The sequence below is a fragment of the Xyrauchen texanus genome, chromosome 26 (assembly GCF_025860055.1).
Source record: "Xyrauchen texanus isolate HMW12.3.18 chromosome 26, RBS_HiC_50CHRs, whole genome shotgun sequence".
NCBI lineage: Eukaryota > Metazoa > Chordata > Actinopteri > Cypriniformes > Catostomidae > Xyrauchen > Xyrauchen texanus.
In genome coordinates, this window is record NC_068301.1 from 34,247,907 (window position 1) to 34,270,736 (window position 22,830).

At 41.6% G+C, this 22,830-nt stretch overlaps 1 protein-coding gene across 2 annotated transcripts in view; it reads left to right on the forward strand.

Moving 5' to 3' along the window:
- LOC127619876 (low-density lipoprotein receptor class A domain-containing protein 4-like) overlaps nt 1–22,830 on the forward strand; it is a 136,252-nt gene that overhangs the window by 36,175 nt on the left and 77,247 nt on the right. For both annotated transcript variants that reach the window (XM_052092894.1, XM_052092895.1), the window contains exon 2: nt 2,723–3,174. In XM_052092894.1, the coding sequence (XP_051948854.1) occupies nt 3,135–3,174 (40 nt within the window). In that variant the 5' untranslated portion in view covers nt 2,723–3,134. The remainder of the gene's footprint in view (nt 1–2,722; nt 3,175–22,830) is intronic.

Here is a 22,830-nt window from a genome sequence, read left to right on the forward strand (position 1 = left end):
ACCTGCATGATGGAAGTGAGCGCAATCAGGAGGGCCGTATTCAAGGAGAGGGCTCTAAGCTCGACTGACTTTAACGGCTCGAAGGGGGGTCTCTGAAGGCACGGAAGGACCACAGAGTGATCCCATGAGGTGAACAGGCATGGCCTGGGAGGGTTCAGACTTTGGGTGCCTCTAAGGAACCTGATGATCAGGTCGTACTTCCCTAAAGATTCTCTCAGAGGAAAGAAAGGCGCGACCGCAACGTTGCCATGGTTATGTTCTAGCAATGAGATTAAGATTAAACTTTATTGTCATTGTGCAGTGTACACGTACAGAGCCAATGAAATGCAGTTGTTTTCGCATATCCCAACTAGCTGGGGTCAGAGTGCAGGGTGAGACATGAAACAGCGCCCCTGGAGCAGATGGGGTCAAGGGCCTTGCTCAAGGGCCCAATAGTGGTATCTTGGCAGTGCTGGGGCTTGAACCCCCAACCATTCAGTCAGTAACCCAGAGCCTTAACCGCTGAGCCACCACTTTCTGCCACCACTTAATGCGGCATAGGATCCAACAGCAATGTCACACTTGGTGACTGTTGTTGTTTATATTTCCCTCCTAGTCAGTGAGCCTGTCACACTTACCGATTAAAAGTGAAGGTGTCTTTGACTTTGACTTTTCTCAATGCTTCATTGTCACGCCTCATATTCGCAGCCAACTAAGCTGAAGCTTTTGAATACACTGGTATGTTAGGTTGTTTAAGACATGTTCTATTGAAAATGCATAGCAAAAATAAACAGCATACTTTCCTTTCACACATTTTTGTTGCATTGTGAAATGAGCTGGGCAACAAAAGTGTAATTTGTGTAAAAAAAGTGAACAATTCAAATGTAAAAAATACAGAGTGCACCTTTTAAGTGAAGCATTTGTCAAACTGATAACCTGTGAGTTGATCAGTCATTTGGAGCGTTTAAAGAACCAAGTCAAGTCAGATTTATTTGTATAGTGCCTTTCACAACACAAATCATGCATTAACAGAAGATAAAACTGTAATGTCTATAATGTCGTAGTTTGATTAAATATGATTGTAAATTGTGTTTAAAAATAATTTATTAAATAATAATTGTATTTATAACCCCAGTGAGCAAGACGAAGGTGACTGTGGCAAGGAACACAAAACTCCTTAAGATTTTCTTGCAATTGTCCTTTGTTAGTTGGCTGATGAAGGCTTTTGTTGGCAATTCATTGATAGTCTATATATTCCATTTCAAGAGTGTAGTTCATCATTAGACAGAGGTGATGCAGAAAAGATAAGTGAGGTGCATAGCAGTTCTGCCAGGCCGGTAATTTCGGTGAGGTCTATCCTAAATCCAAGGTCCAGGCAATGGCATATGAAGTTTCCCATGTCTTATGGTCAGAGTTGGAATCAGTTCATCCTCTGAAGTCCATCATAATAAACTGAAATTATGTTTGGCAATGCTATTATTCATCTTCACACAGCGACACGTAGCAGTGGTGTCCAACACTGAGTCCGACCTCAGGATAGGTGTACCGAGGTTGAGACAGGGAATAAAATAAAATAATATTAGATAGATGCCATTCAATTTATTGCAGAGTTATAGATCATGATCACTGTTTCTGGTTTCTGGTTCCAGCAGACCTAACTAAAGCAGCCTAATTGTGAGTTGATTTGATAAATGAGGTGTATGCCTGGCTAAATAGATGAGTCTTTAGACTAGACTTAAACTGAGGGAGTGTGTCTGAGTCCCGAACAGTGTTAGGGAGATTATTCCATAGTTTAGGAGCCAAATATGAAAAGTATCTCCCTCCTTTTGTGGATTTTGATATTCTAGGAACTATTAACAGGACAGAATATTGTAATCGTAAAGAACGTGATGGAATATAGCATGTCAGAAGGTCACTTAAGTACAGTGGAGCTAGACCATTCAAAGCTTTGAATATAGTAAACAGAATTGTTAAATGAATACGAAATTTAACAGGTAGCCAATGTAACGATGATAAAATGGGGCTAATATGATCATATTTCTTGGTTCTCGTCAGCACTCTGGCTGCTGCATTTTGAACCAATGGTAGTTCATTTATTGAACTTGCTGGACATCCTCCCAGTAATGCATTACAATAATCTAGTCTTGAGGTCTTGAACGCATTAAATGTTTTTGAGTATCAGCAACAGAGAGCTTGTTTTGTAATTTAGCAATATTTCTCATGTGGAAGAATGCTGTTCTACAAACATTGGAGATTTGATTTTCAAAGGAGATATTGGTATCATATTTAACACCTCATGATATAATAAGTTCTTTGCTGTTGAAGATGATGTAACAGTACATTAATTGAGAGTCAAATAATATTTTAGCAGCTTATTTTTAGAGGTTTTTGGTCCAAATAATTAGTACCTCTGTTTTGTCAGAATTGAGTAGAAGGAAATTTCTGGCCATCCAATCCATCTAATATCTCCAACCAGCTCATAAGAGTCACTTATTTGTGAATCGGACAACACCAGACATGTGTATGTTTGATGATGAGTTCAGCCAGCACAACACAACAGAAGTAAACAGTTCAAGTACACACTTTTTTTTTTTTAGTCATCAAATTTAATTTAAACAGTATGCTCAGAGAACTTGGGTAAAATATCATTTATTTTGCTGTGGAGCTTGAGATTCACTAGCGCCACTGCTGAACAGCAGTGCAGGGCACTGTTAACCCATTGTCTCTTTCTCTTTTTCTGCAGATTCTTTTGAGATGACACTCCAGGACTCCTGAAAAATGATGGCAACCTGGGCACTTTGGATAGGATGGAGCCTGTTGGCATCTGTGTCAATCATATTGAAAAGCTGGAAAAAAGTGGACAGACAGTCATTGCAGATGAATTTCTAAGTACTAGAGTAAAACTTTGCACACTCAGCCATGGCTGCATGTCTGTGGCTCAGAGGATAGGGTCTCTTATTTTACTGTAAGGAGTGTGTAAACTGTTCATTTAGCAAAGTCCAGCACTTCCATTTGACCAGAGAGGCTGAAAGTGAAATTCTCACGCACATCTTGACGGATCCAATATGGAGGTCGTACAGCCACGCTCTCTCAAAAGCAACTCATTCTACTGGACTGGTTAAGGCTGCAGTCACAAGCATTACTGCAAGGGCAGTATGCAGGCAGCTGACTACCCAGCCACAAATAATAACACAAGTAAGACTGACTTTGCACACACGTGTTCATGTACATTTTGAAAAATATGATGAAAATGATGTACACTGATATGAGAGGATCACTCTGGTCATATCAGTGGTCTAGAAAAAGCTGTTTTATTTTTGACACAAGTCAGGTCGACCTCTCATGATGTCTGTCATTACTACTCACATGATCTCAGTTACCACTTGTGACGCTGCATGTGTGTTTTTGGTTTATGTTGATGTTGAATGTTGAGCCGGTTCCCTCTGCCTACTCGCCCATCATTTATCTGTTACACCCCTGTACTATTAGAAACTTTTGGTTGCTGTATAAATTGGGTTCGTCGTATGACTGAAATGGTACATTTATATCACAGTAAAAGTATATACAGTGTCACAATATACACAAAAAAGGACTTTTGCTGCTCATTCAATTTACTTAATTAAAATGAACTAAAGCAAAAAATTTAGAAAGTTTTTTCAATTTGATTTCATTGCGTTCTATCCATTTAAATGTGGAAAATGGAAGTTTACTTAATCCATTTGAGTTGGAACTACATTAATAGTTTTTGTGGTGGTAATGTAGCATTGATGAAACTGTGCAGGGGATTTCCATTTCACTGCATGCTTTGCATGGGACTCGATAGGGAGAGTAAATGTTAAATTAAGTGTAATTATGGCCCAAGCAGTGAAAGTGCAAAGGCCCTGTTGTTCTTCTAAGGATTATTATTATAAGGGCCAGAGCACTGAAAGTGCAGTGCCCTATGGTTCTTCTAAGGATTAATTCTTCTTTTCAAGGTTTTCAGTACTTTTGGGGTGCATAACATGCGTGAAAACTCTTTTGCACGCACATCAGAGTCATTGGCCATTAGGGCGTGGCAGAGTTACAGGTGGAGGGGTCCAGAAGGGGCTCTTCAGCGCCACCTAGAACATGGGCGTGTCCGGGGGGCTCTGTAGCACATCCCTTTTATGCTACAGTCACCACACTTTGTACACGTATAGATTTCATCAAGCCGGACAACTTTTGTGCTGACAGTCATGAGCTCTGCCCAAAAGGAATTTGGCCATTTTGGATTGTTTGAAAAATGCATGCTCTGGAATTTGATATACTCCTCAGAGGGATTTCATGTTGCAGGTACCAAATGTGGGTGACATCATGCCAAGACATTGATGATGCAAAATTACAAAAGGATTTTTTATATATTTAATGGTGTTGCCATGGCGAAGTGATACATTAATGAAAAAGGAATTGTCTCATATCTTCTGTGTGCATAGTGTGATTTTCAAGAAAATTGAGCCAAATGTTTGTCCTTGCAGGTTGATCACATTGATGTGGCTATTGTGGGCCACGGCCATAGCGCCACCAACTGACGGAAGGAAGTGTTCCACTTTTAACAGACTTTGAAATATTCCTATTATGTTAATTTGAATTGTTAAAAATCTGCATTTATACGAAGAATTTGAAGTGTTATTTATGCCGTTGGAGAGAGCGGGGCAGTTTGTGTAAATGTACTTGGGGTTCAATTAATTTTTATTTTTTCACATCACTTGTTTCATGAATACAGTGTGTGCTTTTTATCTACCTCGAAAAAAAGAAAGTGAAATGCCTATAGGCGGGGCATGTTGTAACAGGAAAGGGGCACATTGTATCAAGACCATATAACAGCTTAAAACCCCCCTCTAATAATTGTTTCTGATCTAATTAATAAGCCTAGAAGATAAACTAAATTTCCATGTGAATAAAAGCCATTTATTAACTTTACAATCATTTTGACACTTGACAATAAATATACAACAAAGCCACAGCATTGACCAAAATAATGCATGGATTGATGACAAAACACACACACACACACACATTAAGGGGAATTATGTAAATTGCATATCTGACTGCATGGAACTGCATATAGTTTTTTGGAATTGGGGCACATTGTAACGCAGCGTTACAACTTGCCCTGTCGGCGCAACTGGGATTTAAACCTGGCCGGTCACTTCTGTTGGCTATCTGAGAATTAAAAATGATGTAAGATGCTAGCTAAAAGATTGGATATTAAAATGATACCAAGTTTGCCTCAATTTATATTGGCTAGTTGATTTTACGAACGTTCAATGATTGTCAGACGTCACTGGTGGGCGATGGTATTTCCGGTCTAACGCTACGTTAGGTTCATCGACGACGCCGGTAACTGTCAGGTAAGACTAGGACCAGATAAACATGGCTTTCTACACCAGATCCCTTCAACATCTGCCAAGGATAACGATAAATGACGTACACCGAATAATTCAAGCATCATCATCGGCTCCCAAGAGCAAGAGGGAAAAGGGTTTGAAGATATACGTCTCTTCATTCATTGACAATTATGAAGGTAAGCTATGCTATGTCTTTAGCTAGCTGTAGCCCTAACGTTAGCGATGATGCTATGTGACGTTAGGCTAGAAAGTAACCTTTACAAAATACTTATTAAACGATTAATTTGAGTTGTTGGTCACATGTGGTTTATTATATGTTCATTTTACTATCTGACATTGAATAAATGTATGGGCGTTTCTTCAACAAGGGGCACTTTTAGGCTTGTGAAGTTGAATAAAAAAACTTGTTCAAAAGTCACGTAACACCATCTCATAAGTTTTAATTATTTGTCTAGTTTTAAGGTCTGTAAGAGGACAAACTTAGATTACAAGAGAAGTTATGAGACTGTGTTAGTCTCATAACTAAGAAGTTATGAGTTATTCTGTTTTTAAATAACAGCATTGAAATTACATTTCCACCACATCTCAATGCTGTTATTTAAAAACAGAATAACTTATGTCAGTCAAGAATTGTCTAGGATCATTTTTGTAACTAGTTTTATCAGTTTTTCCACAATGTACAATAATTATACATTTGTCAATGAGATAAATGAACTGCCCTAAGGACCAAACGGTGAACTGTGCACCTGTCACACTCTGAAATGTAATACTGGTTTGGGCAAGAGCTTATTAGAAAATAAATGACTTGCATTTTTATATTAAGTAGAGCATGATCTCGTAAATTGTGAATAAATTTTTAATGTGTGATGAGAACTTTTTAAATATTTTTTAAAAATGTGGGTGGTGATGGAAATGACAATGAATTAACGTGAATGTAGAGAAACAGTGGAGATGTTTATTAGAAAAACAATTAAACTCATCACACTCAGTAAACTCAATTCACAAAGCCATTAAACATAACCACAACTGTTTTTAGTGTAGTGCTGAGTTTGATGTATACAACTGATTTGTCTCACAGATGAACGGTTACAGTGCGTGTAAATAACTGACACAACTTATGGCACGGCAAAAATATAAGCAATAAATGATGCACCAAAATTGAATTTTCATTCATCTAAATGAAATCAATTAATATAAAAGTATAATTTAGAAATAAAAATAATATTATAATCTAAATATAAAAAGTATTGTAATGTATTATAATATAAAAAGTATTACACAAATCTACTCTTGAGATCCATATCAATTGTACTTTGGTCATATTTTTAAAAATGACATTTTTGGTTACAAAGTACATAAAAGTGCCCATAGTCTAAGAATCACCCATATACTAATGACTTGTGTTGTTCAGTTACATGTATTGACAGTATTTGGTTATCCCCAGTATCAAGTAAAGACAAACAGGGAGAGTCAGCATCCGTGCTACCTGTCATAGATCTTTGAGGAAACATGAGAAACCTCACACCATCAGAGTAGGATGAAAGACAGTTCAGTTGTTTGTCTGATCCAACCAGTTCTGTTCTGGGGCTTCAATTTGGCAATGATGGGTTAAACTGGCAAACAAATGTATAATTACCTAAACAAGTTGAACATCTTGGACAACTATCTAGCTAGCCAAACGTTTGAAGTAGGTAACACTATGATGACACTTGCCTGCCCTATTAGTGTTCTAGTAGACCTACCATTCCTATATGAAACCCCAGAAGCTGGTTGTTGAGACAGTTGCTTTGCTGTTTATATTGTGTTGTGTTTAACTTACTTTCTTACTAACCCTAAAGTAACCTCATTCTCTAACTCATAGTAGCTAACTTGAAAAATAATGCAAAATGCACTTTTGACTTTGAGATATCTGATCAGTTTGTGATCTCTGCTGATTATAACACACTTTTTTGTTTTTTAAAAGATTGTCCTAGAAGACTCCACTCCTGTTCAGCTCTATAAGGTTGAGTGCTCCTGTGTGGCTGGCAGAGCCTTATGCAATCATAATGTTGCATTACTGTATCAGACTGTACAAAACATGTGTTTGTGTGAAAATCAATGTAAATAGTTCTCTTTAAGAAATGCACATGTATGTACATAAACAACAAACCTATACAAGGTACCTTTTGTTATTATGAATTCAGTGTTAGTAGTTATTAGATTACATTAAATTTTATTGTCATTTAGCAGAGTACAGGTACAGAGCCAATGAAATGCATTTGACATCCAACCAGAAGTGCAAAGAAGCATTAAAGTACTGTTGAGTACTGTATTATGTGCAGTTATGTGGACTAGTTATCTACAAACTCATAACTCATACAAAATGTCAAACGTTGCATCACAATGTTACAATTATAGGAGCCATGTTATTGTTGAGTGTAGTATGACAGCTTGTGTCTTTGTATAATAAATGTCTGAATTAACTCATGTATTTGTGTTCCTCCTGGCAGTGTAAAAGACAATAAATGACAAATGTAAACATTGTCAATATTTCAGACAATTTATATCACAAGATACAAAAAAACAAACAGCATAGTAAATTACAAAATATATAAGCAGTATAAGCTCAGAGAGAAAAATACAGTCCTTGGCGCTGGTAAACAAAAATTGTTCCACTCAAAAAGACATGGCACAGCTCCTTGAACAAGTTTTCGGCGTCCTGTGGTTATGATGAAATCTTCTAGCTTAAAATGTCGACTGCATACCCGGGTGTTATCGGTAGGAGTGAAGTTCTCGCGTCTTATCTTGACTAGCCACTGAGCTCGTACCTCAGGCTGATGCGGAAAACGATGAAAACTTCAGAATTATACCTCGATGAAACGGCACATCGAGGAACACTACAATGTAATTTAGAGTTGCCAATTTGATACTGATATGTAAGACGTTTCTTATTTACTGTTAACATTTTACATACGGTACTCACTGATAGCTTGCCACTCACTCTTCCACAACATCTACATCGGAAATACCGGTAGTAACCTAAACCGGAAGTCCCCACGCCCACCATGCAGATTTCGAACGTTCGTCGCGTCACCTGTGCACATAGCGAATAAACAGTAAAAACAGAGATGAAAATTAACTCTTAACTTTACTCTAACTTTTACTTTTGCAACATTAAAGTGAACTTTTGGCGATATCTTCCAAGTTTTTTTTTATTTTTCCGCAATTTCTGTTATCTACACGGTGTTGATATGGCAACAAGTAATCAAATGAAGATTCGTTTCACCAGCGTGTGTGGAACTATTTTAACCTGCGTTAGTTTGTGCCCCGCGCTCCCCTAGGCTACGAATCTGAAAATGGCACTGAACACTGGAAGTGCTCATACATGATTTGCTGATATAAAATGTCAATTATATACAATATGCAATATACAGAATATGACAATATGACAAAAATGACAATTTTCATATATGTATCATGTTTTTTTAAACACTTGTGGAATTTAAATGTGTACATAAATGCTCAAATAACGAAATAATGAACTCTGTATTTGTTTGTATATGGCCAGTGCCGATTTCTCAGGGCCAGAAAAGCCTTCTCTGCTGTCGTAACTTTGTTCACTTCAAACGCACTCAAAGAGTGTATATTCCTGCTAAAGAGCATATTTTCTCTATTAGAGCACACACATAGATGTTAAACATCTTTTTAAAGACACTTCTGTATAAAGATGCCTTTCCGTCTTTGTGTGATTCCTGGATGAGGTCGTTATCTCTCCACCTTCGACGGTCACGGGCACTGCCTCACGTGTCTAGGCAGTGATCGCACTTAGGCAGCATTTGAGGATGGTTCATGTTCTCATTGTGAGAATATGACCATGGCAACGTTGCGGTCGTGGCTTTCTTTCTTCCGAAGTGGGAATGGGTTCCGAAATGAGACCAGCCGGCCTCATGGCCAGCTTGACGTCTCTTTCGGAGCCTGCGAGCAGGATGAATGCATTGGCGATGTATGACGACCACCGTTGTCAAGGCGATCAGACACAGAGCACTCACAGCCTGGGCCCCGTGAACGCAGCCCGCCCCCGCCTTCGCACACCCGGCTGCACCATGCCTACAGCCAACCGGTTGTGGCGAGTATCGAGGACGACCTGAGAGGTCCTACTCTTCAGTCGCTAACCTGCACTATGCTGGATACGCAGAGCAAGGTAAGTCAAGGTTCCCCTCAGCGCAGCCACCTCTTGACTAACCAATGCTCTTTGACATGGCATCACCTGCTCCTCCCCGCCGCGAGGCCCCACCTGCAGATACGTCAGATGCGATTGTCCTTTAGTGCCCCTCTCCTGGAGCTTGAACATGTGGCTAGCGCTTTCCAACCCGTCGCAGTGGCTGGCCAGGACCATCCGACTTGGTGATCCAGTTCGCCAGGCGCCCACCACGGTTCTGCGCCGTCCGCGTCACTTCTGTGCAGGGCGAGAACACCGCCACCCTGCGTGCGGAGATCGCGACCCTTCTTCGCAAGGGTGCAACAGAGTCTGTCCCTCCAGCCAAGATGGGGGAAGGGTTCTATAGCTTTTACTTCATCGTACCAAAGAAAGGCGGTGGGTTGCGGCCAATCTTGGACCTGCGAGTTCTGAACCGGGCATTACACAGACTCCCGTTCAAGATGCTAATGCAGAAACACATTTTGACATGTGTCCGGCATAAAGATTGTTTCACGGCGGTAGACCCTTCTGTTTCTCGACACAGACCCTTCCTACGGTTTGCTTTCGACGGCCGGCCGTATCAGTACAAGGTCCTCCCCTTCGGCCTCTACCTGTCCCCTTGTGTCTTCACGAAAGTCACAGAGGCAGCTCTTGCCCCGTTAAGGAAAGTGGGCTCCGGCATACTCAACTACCTGCATCGTTTTTCTCGGCATGGAGTTGGACTCGGTCTCAATGATTGGGCGCCTCACAAGCGAGCACGCGCAGTAGGTTCTGAACTACCTGAGGTCATTCAGGCGGAGGACAGCGGTTCTTCTATATGGCTATATTTGCAGAGAGAACTGAGAACTTGTGTGTGTCTCTAGCTTGGTGGAGGAATAGAGCTCATATGACAGTATGACAGTATAAGAGCGCTTCAGCGCTTCATAGCATAATTAAGAAATAACTCTCATAGTAACATTTCTATTATGAAACAGTAGCTAAATTAGCTTGAGTATAAGACATATTATGACGTATAGTTTTTCACAATCAAATCTGTGATACTCTCATGGAAAGGGGTTAAAAAATATTGAATAGGATGCTATCCAAAATGTTATGCCTGTATTGTATTAAATTGAAATTCTGATTTGATTGACATTAAACATTATTTAGACACATGGATGGTTACAGGCAGCTGCTTATAACACATTAAAATGTATAGACAGAACATACCGCCATATATTTGCAAAAATAGTTTAAAAAATGCACAGCCACACTTCTGCAGGTATAAATATCACTGTTACTATATCAATAATTATAAGCAATTTTACAAGCTAAAGCCATGTGCATTAAATTATTCTCTCCATATTTTAGAGACTTCTAAAATTCTCTTTTAAACAACAATTTCAAAGGTTTATTGTTAGGCTACTTACTTTTATCAACATAAAACTTATTAGGAGTCATTCCATATCTCTGGAAAATTTGTTTTAAACCAGTTCTACACATCAGACTTAAAAGTGATACAATATACACATGATAATCAAGTGATCTGCCATTGACAAATGTTAAAATAAAATATTGGAATTCCCAATGCGCTCTGAAGTCCTTGCGGTTGTGCAGTGACTCGTCTCAATCCGGGTGGCGGAGGACGAATCTCAGTTGCCTACATGTCTGAGACTGTCAATCCGCACGTCTTATCATGTGGCTTGTTGAGCACGTGACAGCGTGTGCGGAGTCTTCACGCTATTCTCTGCGCCATCCATGCACAACTCACCACGTGCCCCACCGAGAGCAAGAACCACATTATAGTGACCACGAGGAGGTTACCCAATTTGATTCTACCCACCCTAGCAACCGGGCCAATTTTGTTGCTTAGGAGACCTGGATGAAGTCACTCAGCAATCCCTGGATTCGAACTCGTGACTCCAGAGGTGGTAGTCAGCGCCTTTAAATCGATTTTTAACCGCAATTGTTCATCGCTTCCTCCGCCATGTTTTTCCTCTGGCTCGGAAGCTCCAGGATCTGGACTGTTGTGTAATAGTCCGCTGTGGAGCACTGATGCAGTGTCAGCCGAAGGGCGCGTTGAGGGTGCAAAAGGGGGGCTCACTAGCACCCTTCGGAGTGCTTAAATAGCAAAGGGCCACCCTACGTCTCCTGGACTTCTCGAGAACATGCAAATGAAGGCCACGAGACCATACGTCCACATCAAGTGTGCCATTAGGGACAAGCCCAAAGATATTAAGTACAGTCTTGTACCTTTGTCTTTTTGTCTTTTTGAGCTGTTTGGTTCAGAATTCTTTTATTTTTATCAAATCACTATGGAAGAAATGAATGGGAAAAATACTAAAACCTTTTACATAACAAAACCAAAAATACTTGGTACAAGTTTGAGAATACATCATTTAGGTTACATCATTCCTTCCGTGTTATTGGCTCGAAAATTCACAAGTCTCAGTAAAAGTCTGTTTTCAGAAAGTGAAACTTTTGCCATTGCGTGTGGCCGGCCAAATGCTGACTCTGAAAATACTCCAGTATCCAGTTTTTTAATATCAGATGTGGAATTTGAACTTGGAGTGGAATTCGGACCCATACGTCCAAAAATTCCTGCGAGACCTGAGGTAGGGGATATTGTTTTAACAACTGGATGGCCCCCAAGCTGAGCTGAGGTCACAATGTTCTGCTATTTTATTCATCATGGAGAGAAATGAAATAGCAGAACATTCTGTTCAAAAGCATGTGATGGGCTCTCCAGCTGAGGAAAACAACAGCAGCCCACCATCACCAGTAACCTGTCAATCAAAACAATCACAACAGGCTGAGAAGCTTAAACTAGCAAAACCACATAAACATTACAAATCTGGCTTGATATGAAAATTCTGTACTCATTTATTCACCCTCAAGTTGTCCTAAACTGTATGGTTTTCTTTCTTCTGTGGGACACAAAAGGAAAGGTTCAGCAGAATTTTAGATGCAAATGAGAACAAGGACTGTCAAGCTAAAAAAGGACAAAATAGCAACATGAAATTATTATAAAGTAGTCCATTCAGTACATACGCAACACTATATTCCAAGTCTTCTGAAGACATATGAAAGCTTTGTGCAAACAATGGAACAAATATGACAACAGTTATTATTTGTACAATTCCATTTGATTACATTAATAGTGCAGAAATGACATATTTCCTCTTTAAATTTCAGTTTGTCACAGAATAGTTTGGGGGTTTTAACTTAAATTTGACATTGTAGGGTTTTTTAAATTAAGTTTAGAAAGTACCACAGTTAAGTGCTTTAAAATGTTTGAGTATGAAAGCCAGAACCACAAAGATTATTATGTGCAATATATATAACTATAGAAATACTGTGTAACTTGTTAGATATACATCTCTGCCATTGTGCAGTGAAGTCACTTTTCATTTAATAGCAATTAAAGACATGTGTGCTGGTGCTGATTTTTCTGATTCGATATGATTTGATTGAATTTGCTCATGGTTTCGCCTAGCAACAGAGACAGAAGATGCAGAATTTTAAAGCTTGTGCTCTCTTCACTTTTGTATACACAGCTCACACACACACACATTCTTTGTGGAGTGGGAAAATTGTGTTGGTGTTTTATGGCAGAGGCGTATTTGAATGTGGACCGTTTCCAAATTGATTCCCATCATTTTGCGAGCCCACGGCACACAGGTTTGCGTAGGGAGCTTCGGAAAGGTTGGGGGAGTTTACCGTGGGCTGAATGGTGGGGAATATGGCTGTATTAAACAAACGGATTTGGGGGAGAGAAAAAATAATCAATACTGGCAACGTTAAGCTATGGTTAGCTGCTCTTGTTTTTGGGTTTTGTGCCAAAGCAGTGAATTGAATCATTTATACATTCCTTCGAATACATCCACTTTTAATATAAAATTATGAACATTTTAGACAAAATAAATTTGAGGAAAAATTAGCTTAAACTTAAATGGTTCAAACAAAAATTTAAATTCTGTCATAATTTACTCACCCTAATGTAGTTATAAACCTGTATATCTTTATTTATTCCATTGAATAAATAAAGATGTTAGGCAGTGTTACGAATGAGGCAGCGAAGCAGACGAGGAGAGCGGATCTAAATGCAAGCTCACTTTATTAAAACAGTCAAATCAATAAAACACAAAGGAAAACCCTCAATGGGGAAATAAACATAAAACTAGGAACCAGATGAAAACAAAAACTGAAAACTCGGGCAGGGAACACACACACACACACCAGGCTAACAACAACATTCAACGATTGACAAAGACAGAACAAAGAACCAGGGTATAAATACACAAGGACAGGATGATTACAAATGATAAACAGGTGTGAACAATGACACAAAATGGCAGTGATGACGGCAGGTGGATTGTGGGAAATGTAGTTCTAAACAATAGACTGGTGAGACACAGAACACAGGGCAGACAACAGGGGAACGTGACATAGCCCCCCCCCCTATAGCCCCCCCCTGTCCCAAACAGACAGACCAAGGGAGCACAATGGGCAGGCAGGAAGTCCTGGGGGGCATAAAGGGCAGGCAGGAAGTCCAAGGGGGCACAGAGGGCAGGCAGGAAGTCCTGGGGGGCACAGAGGGCAAGGACAGGTTCAGGAGGCCTGGGAGCTGGCCACAGGGCAGGGACCGGTTCAGGAGGCCTGGGAGCTGGCCACAGGGCAGGGACTAGTTCAGGGGGCCTGGGAGCTGGCCACAGGGCAGGGACCGGTTCAGGAGGCCTGGGAACTGGCCACAGGGCAGGGACTGGTTCAGGGGGCCTGGGAAGAGGCCACAGGACAGGGACCGGGTCAGGAGGCCTGGGAGGAGGCCACAGGACGGGAACAGGGTCAGGAGGCCTGGGAGGAGGCCACAGGACAGGGACTGGGTCAGGGGCCCTGGGAGGAGGCCACAGGACAGAGGCCAGGTCAGGAGGCCTGGGAGGCTCGAGAGACTTGAGGAGCGGAGTCCTAGAGAGCCCGGGAGGTGGAGCCGTAGGAGGCTCGGGAGGCGGAGCCGTAAGAAGCTCTGGAGTCTCTGAGAGCAGAGCCGTAGGAGGCTCGGGAGGCGGAGCCGTAGGAGGCTCGGGGAGAAGGGCCGTGGAAGACTCGAGAGGCTCTGGAGGCGGAGCCCTGAAAGGCTCGAGAGGCTTGGGTGGTGGAGCCCTGGAAGGCTCGAGAGGCTTGAGGGGCGGAGCCCTAGAAGACTCGAGTGACTTGAGGGGCTGAGTCCTGGGAGGCTCGAGAGACTTGAGAGGCGGAGCCCTGGAAGGCTCGAGAGGCGGAGTTCTGAAAGGCTCGTGAAGTTTGAGAGGCAGAGCCCTGGGAGGCTCGGGAAGCTCGAGAGGCAGAGCCCTGGAAGGCTCGAGAGGCTTGAGAGGCGGAGCCCTGAAAGGCTTGAGAGGCTTGAGAGGCGGAGCCCTGGGAGGCTCGAGAGGTGAAGCTCTGGAAAGCTCGAAAGGCGGAGCTCTGGAAAGCTCGGGAGGCTCAGAAGGCGGAGCTCTGGAAGGCTCGGGAGGCTTGAGAGGCGGAGCCCTGGAAGGCTCGAGAGGCGGAGCCCTGGAGGGCTCGAGTAGCTCGGGAGGCAGAGCTCTGGAAAGTTCGGAGGGTGGAGCTCTGGAAAGCTCAGGAGGCTCGGAGGGCGGAGCTCTGGAAGGCTCGGGAGGCGGAGCTCTGGAAGGCTTGGGAGGCGGAGCTCTGGAAAGCTCGGAAGGCGGAGCTCTGGAAAGCTCGGAAGGCGGAGCTCTGGAAAGCTCGGGAGGAGGAGCCTTGGGAGGCTCGAGAGGCGCTGACTCTTGGACGGGCACGACCACTGGCGCTGGCTCTTGGACGGTCATGGCCACTGGCGCTGGCTCAGGGATGGTCGAGGCTACAGGCGCTGGCTCAGGGACGGTCGAGGCTACAGGCACTGGCTCAGGGACGGTCGAGGCTACAGGCGCTGGCTCGCTGACCGTGGCAGGCGTGGGCTCTGGCTCGCAGACCGGGGCAGACGAGGGCTCTGGCTCGCAGACCGGGGCAGGCGAGGGCTCTGGCTCGCAGACCGGGGCAGGCGAGGGCTCTGGCTCGCAGACCGGGGCAGGCGAGGGCTCTGGCTCGCAGACCGGGGCAGGCGAGGGCTCTGGCTCGCAGACCGGGACAGGCGTGAAGGGACGAACCATGGACGAATGGAGTACCAACACTGTGGGAGGAGTGGCAGTATCATCCTCCCGTACGTCCACAGTGAGCGGCGATCCGCTGACTCGCAAAGTCTCCTCCACGAAACTGAGGAGTGTCCAGCAACCATTCGCCGGCGGCAACAGTTCCCTCATAGACTCGTGTAAGTTACCCCGGAAGAATGCCACCAGAGCGTAGTCGGGGAAGTCAGAGCTGCGTGCCAGCTCCAGAAAATCTTGGACGTGGTCCTCTAAAGGGCGGTCTTCCTGCCTGAGGCAAAGGAGCCGGAAATTCGCCGAGCAAGCTGCTAGATCCATGTGGTGGGTCAATCGTTCTGTTACGAATGAGGCAGCGAAGCAGACGAGGAGAGCGGATCTAAATGCAAGCTCACTTTATTAAAACAGTCAAATCAATAAAACACAAAGGAAAACCCTCAATGGGGAAATAAACATAAAACTAGGAACCAGATGAAAACAAAAACTGAAAACTCGGGCAGGGAACACACACACACACACACACACACACACACACACACACACACACACACACACACACACACACACACACACACACACACACACACACACACACACACACACACACACACACACACACACACACACACACACACACACACCAGGCTAACAACAACATTCAACGATTGACAAAGACAGAACAAAGAACCAGGGTATAAATACACAAGGACAGGATGATTACAAATGATAAACAGGTGTGAACAATGACACAAAATGGCAGTGATGACGGCAGGTGGATTGTGGGAAATGTAGTTCTAAACAATAGACTGGTGAGACACAGAACACAGGGCAGACAACAGGGGAACGTGACAGGCAGGATGTTCACAATGTTCTTTTTTCATGGATGGGGACTGGGGGTGTTAAAAATGATAACAGTAGTCCACAAATCTTCTAAATATGATAGCTTTGTGTGATTTGAATAGGCTTATATTATTTTATGATTATAATAGTTATATAATAATTATAATACCTATATATATACACACTCACCTAAAGGATTATTAGGAACACCATACTAATACTGTGATTGACCCCCTTTCGCCTTCAGAACTGCCTTAATTCTACGTGGCATTGATTCAACAAGGTGCTGAAAGCATTCTTTAGAAATGTTGGCCCATATTGATAGGATAGCATCTTGCAGTTGATGGAGATTTGTGGGATGCACATCCAGGGCATGAAGCTCCCGTTCCACCACATCCCAAAGATGCTCTATTGGGTTGAGATCTGGTGACTGTGTGGGCCATTTTAGTACAGTGAACTCATTGTCATGTTCAAGAAACCAATTTGAAATGATTCGAGCTTTGTGACATGGTGCATTATCCTGCTGGAAGTAGCCATCAGAAGATGGGTACATGGTGGCCATAAAGGGATGGACATGGTCAGAAACAATGCTCAGGTAGGCCGTGGCATTTAAACGATGCCCAATTGGCACTAAGGGGCCTAAAGTGTGCCAAGAAAACATCCCCCACACCATTACACCACCACCACCAGCCTGCACAGTGGTAACAAGGCATGATGGATCCATGTTCTCATTCTGTTTACGCCAAATTCTGACTCTACCATCTGAATGTCTCAACAGAAATCGAGACTCATCAGACCAGGCAACATTTTTCCAGTCTTCAACTGTCCAATTTTGGTGAGCTCTTGCAAATTGTAGCCTGTTTTTCCTATTTGTAGTGGAGATGAGTGGTACCCGGTGGGCTTCACAAATGCTTTGCTGCATACCTCGGTTGTAACGAGTGGTTATTTCAGTCAAAGTTGCTCTTCTATCAGCTTGAATCAGTCGGCCCATTCTCCTCTGACCTCTAGCATCAACAAGGCATTTTCGCCCACAGGACTGCCGCATACTGGATGTTTTTCCCTTTTCACACCATTCTTTGTGAACCCTAGAAATGGTTGTGCGTGAAAATCCCAGTAACTGAGCAGATTGTGAAATACTCAGGCCGACTCGTCTGGCACCAACAACCATGCCACACTCAAAATTGCTTAAATCACCTTCCTTTCCCATTCTGACATTCAGTTTGGAGTTCAGGAGATTGTCTTGACCAGGACCACACCCCTAAATGCATTGAAGCAACTGCCATGTGATTGGTTGATTAGATAATTGCATTAATGAGAAATTGAACAGGTGTTGCTAATAATCCTTTAGGTGAGTGTATATATGTGTGTATATATATATATATATATATATATATATATATATATATATATATATATATATATATATATTAGCCAATTAGCTTCAATTAGCCAATTAGCTTCTGATATGATAATTGGAGTCAATTGGAGGTGTACCTGTGGATGTATTTTAAGGCCTACCTTCAAACTCAGTGCCTCTTTGCTTGACATCATGGGAAAATCAAAAGAAATCAGCCAAGACCTCGGAAATAAAATTGTGGACCTCCACAAGTCTGGTTCATCCTTCGTTGAAGCAAATATCCAAACAGTTGAATGGTAATGGTAAATGGTCTGCACTTATATAGCACCTTTTTAACCTTAACGGTATACAAAACGCTTTACACTGTGACTCATTCACACACACATTCGTACACTATTGGCGGTAGAGCTGCCATGCACGGCGCTAGCCTGCCATTGGGAGCAACTCTGGGTTCAGGGTCTTGCCCATGTGTAGTTGTGTGGGCCAGGAATCGAACCACCAACCCTGCGATTAGTGGCCGACCTGCTCTACCACCTGAGTCACAGCCGCCCCACATTGGTACCACGTTCATCTGTACAAACAATAGTACGTAAACACCATGGGATCACGCAGACATCATACCGCTCAAGAAGGAGACACGTTCTGTCTCCTAGTGATGAATGTAGTTTGGTGCGAAAAGTGCAAATCAATCCCAGAACAACAGCAAAGGACCTTGTGAAGATGCTGGAGGAAACAGGTATACAAGTATCTATATCCACAGAGTATATAAAACGAGTCCTATATCGACATAACCTGAAAGGCTGCTCAGCAAGGAAGAATCTACGGCTCTAAAACCGCCATTAAAAAAGCCAGACTACAGTTTGCAAGTGCACATGGGGACAAAGAGCTTACTTTTTGGAGAAATGTCCTCTGGTCTGATGAGACAAAAATCGAACTGTTTGGCTATAATGACCATCATTATGTATGAAAAAGGGTTGAGGCTTGCAAGCCGAAGAACACCATCCCAACTGTGATTCATGGGGGTGGCAGCATCATGTTGTGGGGGTGTTTTGCTGCTGGAGGGACTGGGGCACTTCACATAATAGATGGCATCATGAGGAAGGAAAATGATGTGGATATATTGAAGCAACTTCTCAAGACATCATTCACAATATTAGGCAGGTGGTTTTAATGTTGTGGCTGATCAGTGTGTGTATATATACAGGGTATCCGCAGATCCTTAAAATGTCTTCAAAAGTCTTAAATTAACTTTTTTAAATTTAAGGCCATAAAAAGTTTGAAATATCTTAAATAATTTACAAGACATCTTATATTTCGTATGCTAAGGTCTTAAATTTTGGGGTGTGAAAACAGCAGGATCTGAACGAGTCAAAATCCTCTCTCTCTCTCTCGTGCGTCCGTCATTTAGCAGCTGACTCGTGAGTTTAGTGTGAGCATGTGCAGGGAAGCGCATTTTTACTGAACTTACGATGTTACACATGTATAAACCTTCATTAACCCGTTAATCCGAAATGCAAATGCCATTATTTTCATCTTTAACACTGTCGCTCCTGCTTATAATCGATAATAATTTGCAAGCTCACAAGGTTGGAGCAGTCTTTTGAGGCCTTTCAAACTGTTGCACTTCCTTATTTTACACAACCTTTGACAATAATTGTAAAGCTAACAGAACTACTCGGCTGCAGAGTCACACCTGGTATATCTCTCATCTCCATCTCTAGATCTAGGGCTGCCAACGAAATTGGCACTGTTCTCACGCTCTCACACCACACGTCCCTTTTCTCATGCAGTGATAACGTCGCGGAGCAAAGAGAACACTGACAGCACACGGACACACAAGACAGAGCCGCCTGCATGATGCTGCGAGTTATTCAGACCAATCAGAAAGAAAGCAGCAGCACAGCGTCTCTCCCTCTCCTTCTCTTTCATAATTGAATCTGTTAGCATTTTAAAAACATCTTGTCAACTTGAAACATGTTTAAGGTAACTGATGAGGTTTTTATTTGAGATATTTCACTCATTTATTTACCTTCATGCTGTTGCAAACCTGTATGACTTATTTCAGTGGATATCTAAAGGAGATTGTAGGACAATGTAGTTCAGTCACCATTCACTTACATTGAATGAAAAACAAGACGCAGTGACAGTGAATTGAGACTGAGATGAAACGTTTTGTTTAACATCTGCTTTTTTTGTTCCATGGCAGAGAAAAATTCATTCAGACTGAAAGGTGAGCAGTGATGACAGAAATAAATTTTTTAAATGATCTGCCCTTTAACTACCTGTTAAAGTATTTGTTAAAGGTATCTTTGATTTTTAGCGACAATGACAACAAGGCTGTGCGGGATAGACGTGCAGTCTCTTCGATGAGATGTACTGTGGGTTAAAGTGTCTTTGGATCGTTTTCAAGGGCACTCAGTAGACAAAAAACTCCAGACAACATGAGTTGTGGAAAATCAGATGGGATATTGGAGCTTTTTACAGATTTATACCGTGCATGCTATTGAAGGGATGTAAGTCGATCCCTCACAGCCTCATTTCCATTCCCATTAAAAATCAAACATGGCGCTACTGTGAATAAGGTCTATAGACCAATCCTCTTATTTACAAAAATGTCAGCGCATGTGCAGTGTGGTGGCAGAAAGCCCGCTGACTGTTGTGTTAGCTTTGACAGGTTAGATGATTAAACAAAACGTTTGTATGACACAAAACCATCATAAATACAAACATATTCTTAGCGATACAATTACTATAATGATACGAGTTAATAACAAACATGTAATCATGTTTGCTATACATTTATTCTGCACAGTTGTGAGTTGAAATGATCTCCGTCCAGTCAGATCAGTTTGATAGCTTGAAGCCACAGCAGTCAACGAGAGCCCTTGGAATAATCTTTCAACAACATAATCCAATAAATGTTTATTTTTTGCGCATGGTTTTTGCCACCACTTCCATGTTTGACATAAGCGGTGACGTTACCAAAGTACTGGTCTAATGCGTCATGTCTTGCTAGAAAGCAATTGACTAAATAGAAGGGTCAGAATATAGGCTACATACTTTAGGCTACATGCATTGTTAATGATTTTATTTAGAGTTTTAATGTTGTATAACTTATTAACACATTTTTAATGTCTAAAAAAAAAACATGTCTAGAGACATTCAAGTAGCCTAAGTGGTTTTGTATTTACCAACTAATGTGTGAATGTGGTCTTAAACTTTATTTTATTTGACCTTAAAAAGTCTTAAAAAATATAATTCCTTCGAACCTGCAGATACCCTGTGTGTATATATATATATAAAATAAACTAATTTGGTTTGACATCAAGAATGATATTTGAGAGCTGCCATGAAGGAGTGAGTGAAAAACATAAACACACAAAGCTATCATATGACTTCGAATGACTTGGAATATACCACACAATTCACATGGACTACTTTTATGGTGCATTTTGTCTTGTTTTTTAGCTTGACAGTCTCTGGTCACCATTCAATTTCATTGTATGGAATAGAGCAGTATCATCATTCTACTAAACATCTTTCATGTTCCATTGAAGAAAAATCACACAGGTTTGAAATTAAATGAGGGTGACTAAATGTTAACGAAGGAAATTTTTTTTGTTGAGCTGTTCCTTTAATAGTTTTCACTTTTAAAAAAAAGATGATCACACTACACTACTTATATAGTACATCGTCTAGCTCTTGTCTGGTTTACATTTTTACTGAGAAACGTTAATAAAGTGGGAACATATTGCGACGGCTGCTCCGTCTCGCACTTTTGACTTTGCTCTGCATTGCATTCACGCTTAATTGTCTGAGCTCAGCCGGCGGAGGTCATTCTCTTCTCACCACGACACACACACATCGACACCGCTTCCCTTCACTGTGCTGGGGAATTTGGCGCAGAATTTTTTTTCGCAGGCTTTCTCGCCCTTATTTTCCTTTCTTAATAAAGGAGCCAAGAGCTGGAGGCGGCGACAGACAGAGACGGAGGGGGAAAGACAGGGAGGGAGTGTTGAAAGTGACAAAAGATATAGCGTGATGTGTGGGAGACGAGGTCCAAATAAGATTAAAGGTATTAAGAACAAAACTCATTTCACAGCCTTGGAAGAGATCTGCACCAGAGAAGCCTTGTGTATCAACAACGCCTTTTACATAACTAGATGAGAAAGGAGCAATCTATTTAAAGGAACAAACAATAGTTTTATACAATAGTTCTATAAACAAGAAATTAGAGTAACTTACAAAAGCCAGTTGCTTTGTTCATTTTTGCTCCACTACTGGAAATAGTTCTAAACAAAGCCAAAGCAGTGTCTGGTAAGTTACTCAAAAAAGTAATCCACTACAAATGACTAATTACTTATTTAAAACTGTATTTAGATTACTTTATAGAAAAGGTAATCACATTACTAATTAGTTTTAAGTTACTTCCTAAAGAAAACGTTCACATAAATGTTTTTGTTTTTCCACTCAACAAATTCTAAATAATTTCTACATTTCCTCGTTCATTTCGCACGCAAATCATACACTCAGTACCGCGTTTCTCCCTTACCATGACTCATTAGTGACTCTTCATCCCCCACAGAAACACAAACAGATGTACATATGAACATACATGTTTAAAATGTTCAAATTTTTATTGAAATAATTACATGACATGAATTATTAGCATTTTATGCTGAGAATGCGCTACCAAATTCATATCTTCACGTGGTTCTTTACCTTCATGACGTGCATTAAAATAGTTTAATACACACATAAATAAAACATAATTAAAAATAAATAATACAAAAAATGATATAAATATATATATACATACAGTTGTTGGGGAAAAATATTGGCACCCTTGGTAAATATGAGCAAAGAAGGCGGTGAAAAATATGTCTTTTGTTTTAGTGCACCTGGGTGACTAGGAACATGAAATTGTTCAGCCATGACTTCCTGTTTCACAGTGGTATAAATATGAGGTAACACCAGCCAAATTCCCTT